Source organism: Montipora capricornis, unplaced genomic scaffold, assembly GCF_036669925.1.
Source record: "Montipora capricornis isolate CH-2021 unplaced genomic scaffold, ASM3666992v2 scaffold_500, whole genome shotgun sequence".
Classification (NCBI taxonomy): domain Eukaryota; kingdom Metazoa; phylum Cnidaria; class Anthozoa; order Scleractinia; family Acroporidae; genus Montipora; species Montipora capricornis.
In genome coordinates this window covers 340,508-342,500 of record NW_027180240.1, presented here as the reverse complement: position 1 = coordinate 342,500, position 1,993 = coordinate 340,508, and the positions used below count along the sequence as shown (strand labels likewise).

The following is a 1,993-nucleotide window of genomic DNA, read 5'->3' as shown; positions in this document are numbered from 1 at the left end:
GCTATTTTTATGTCGCACAGGAGTTTCGGTGGTTGATCCTTTTTCGCAAGCTGTCTTAATTTTGCCACAACATCCCCCAACTTTTCCGCTATATTGTTGGTTTTCACTCACGTGATCAACAGCCATGTTTTTCAACGAAAACAAAAGAAGACGTTAGCATAATAATAGCTTTCAATTCCCGGAGGATCGGATTGCGACACCAGCATGGCCGCCATTTCATTGTTTGGGGACACCAACATGGCGGCCGTGACGTCATGTGAAATCCAAGAATTGATTTTGGGCTCGCGTCTTGTTGTTTTCCTGGCTCCACATCTATGATGCCGGGGTACCAGGCCTCCGATTCTGAGAATGCTTACGATTTTTTTTTTAGGTTTTTTCTTTTCAATCCGACCGACCGACCCAATATCAGGAAACGCATTCGACGGTAAACAAAAAAAAAAAAGGGGGATGGCCTAATGGTAATGTCGTCCACTTTCGTTTGATATTACCGCTCTGAGATCTAAGCCGTTATGATTCCCCTGGGAACTTATTGGGACTAAAAACAACTGGATTGAAGTTACCGTTTGGTGTCCCTTGGTAGCAGGTTGAATAGTGGATGAACAGCTCTGATGGGAACTCAAGTTAAAGTTCTCACTAATCCCGGGTTTTACTATAAGCTTTCCGCAATTCACGGTAGATTGCAATATCACCAGGATATTGCAAACTGTTTCATCCGATTCCCTGATGATTCAGGAATCAAGATCAGCGAAAGCTGACAACGAAACCAAAGAAAAGGCTACATCAGGACTCATTGCACTGTTTTAGCTCAATTAGAGTTGTGTAATGTCGCCAAGTATGCCTTAATTAAAGGTAGTATTGAGATAAATTATTACTTGTAACTCTTAACGTAGCTTTGCAAAATTTTTCTTAGGCATTGCTTTCCATGCTTTTATTTCTAGATACCTTAATGGCAATGAAATACGTGAACTCCATGAAAAGGTGTTCTTAGGGCTCACAAGGCTGGGACGGCTGTAAGTATAGTGCCCCAACTATATATAACCTTTCAAAAAATATATCATGCTGCTCCTGGTCGTTTTACAAAGATTTGTTTGGCTTAGTTATAAGTGACTCACACACCTGTTTGAAATGAAGTCTGAAAAGTAGTTGATAACCCCTTCAAGTATAAGGTATAAGGTATAATTTATTTACCCTCAGGTACACGGGAGTGGTCGCCCAGTCTCCCGAGCCGGAGGCTCATGATAAAAGTGACTGACTTAAGATATGTAACGAAGTCTAAAAATTCTTAAAACTAAATCACCGATTGTCTCGTTGAACTATTTACAAATACATAATTTAAGCGAAAGCTACGTATACGCGGAGGTGAAACGAAAGATTATAGACAGCTTTTACATTGGCAGCCAGTAAAGATAAGAGATTTCAGTTTTCTTCTAAAAGACGGTAAGTTAGGAGCGGTTTTATAACCCCTTCAAGTCTACAATTAAATTGCATTTGGAGCTTGGCCTTTTATGCTATTATGTTATTCCACTGCATTTTGTGTTTGTTTTGTTTGATTGTTTTCTGGTACAACTTTTGGTACCATTTTTTTTTGTGAGAAAAAAGCACATCTTATAATAATAATGACAGTAATAAAAGGATCGCTACTGACACAAACAGTCGTTACTTTTCAAGTATTGGAAATGGCAGTTTATCAAGAACTAACGAACCTGTACAAAACAAAACCAATGGCGAGTTACTGAACTGAGCCTAATTTCAGCGATCTCCAAGTTTTCGGTCCATATTATATATTGAAAGGCTCGTTGACAGGAAACGTTGCACCAACCTCACACGCAAATAGTTAATTTAAATAAAACCATAAACTTTTATGATCATCGCAACAGGTCAATTCGCTCAGTTGTTGGTACTTGCACTTGCCCTCCTTGATGAAGGCGTAGACACCGCCGTGAGCATCTCGCTTTCGGTCTTCACGGACCAGAGACTAGGGAGTTAGAATTTG

At 39.8% G+C, this 1,993-nt stretch overlaps 1 protein-coding gene across 1 annotated transcript in view; it reads right to left on the bottom strand.

The window, feature by feature from the left end:
- LOC138036780 (uncharacterized) overlaps positions 1 to 126 on the bottom strand; it is a 6,203-nt gene extending 6,077 nt beyond the window's left edge. Inside the window, exon 1 of the mRNA XM_068882867.1 lies at positions 112 to 126. Within this exon, the coding sequence (XP_068738968.1) occupies positions 112 to 126 (15 nt within the window). The remainder of the gene's footprint in view (positions 1 to 111) is intronic.
- Positions 127 to 1,993: the final 1,867 nt, after the last annotated feature.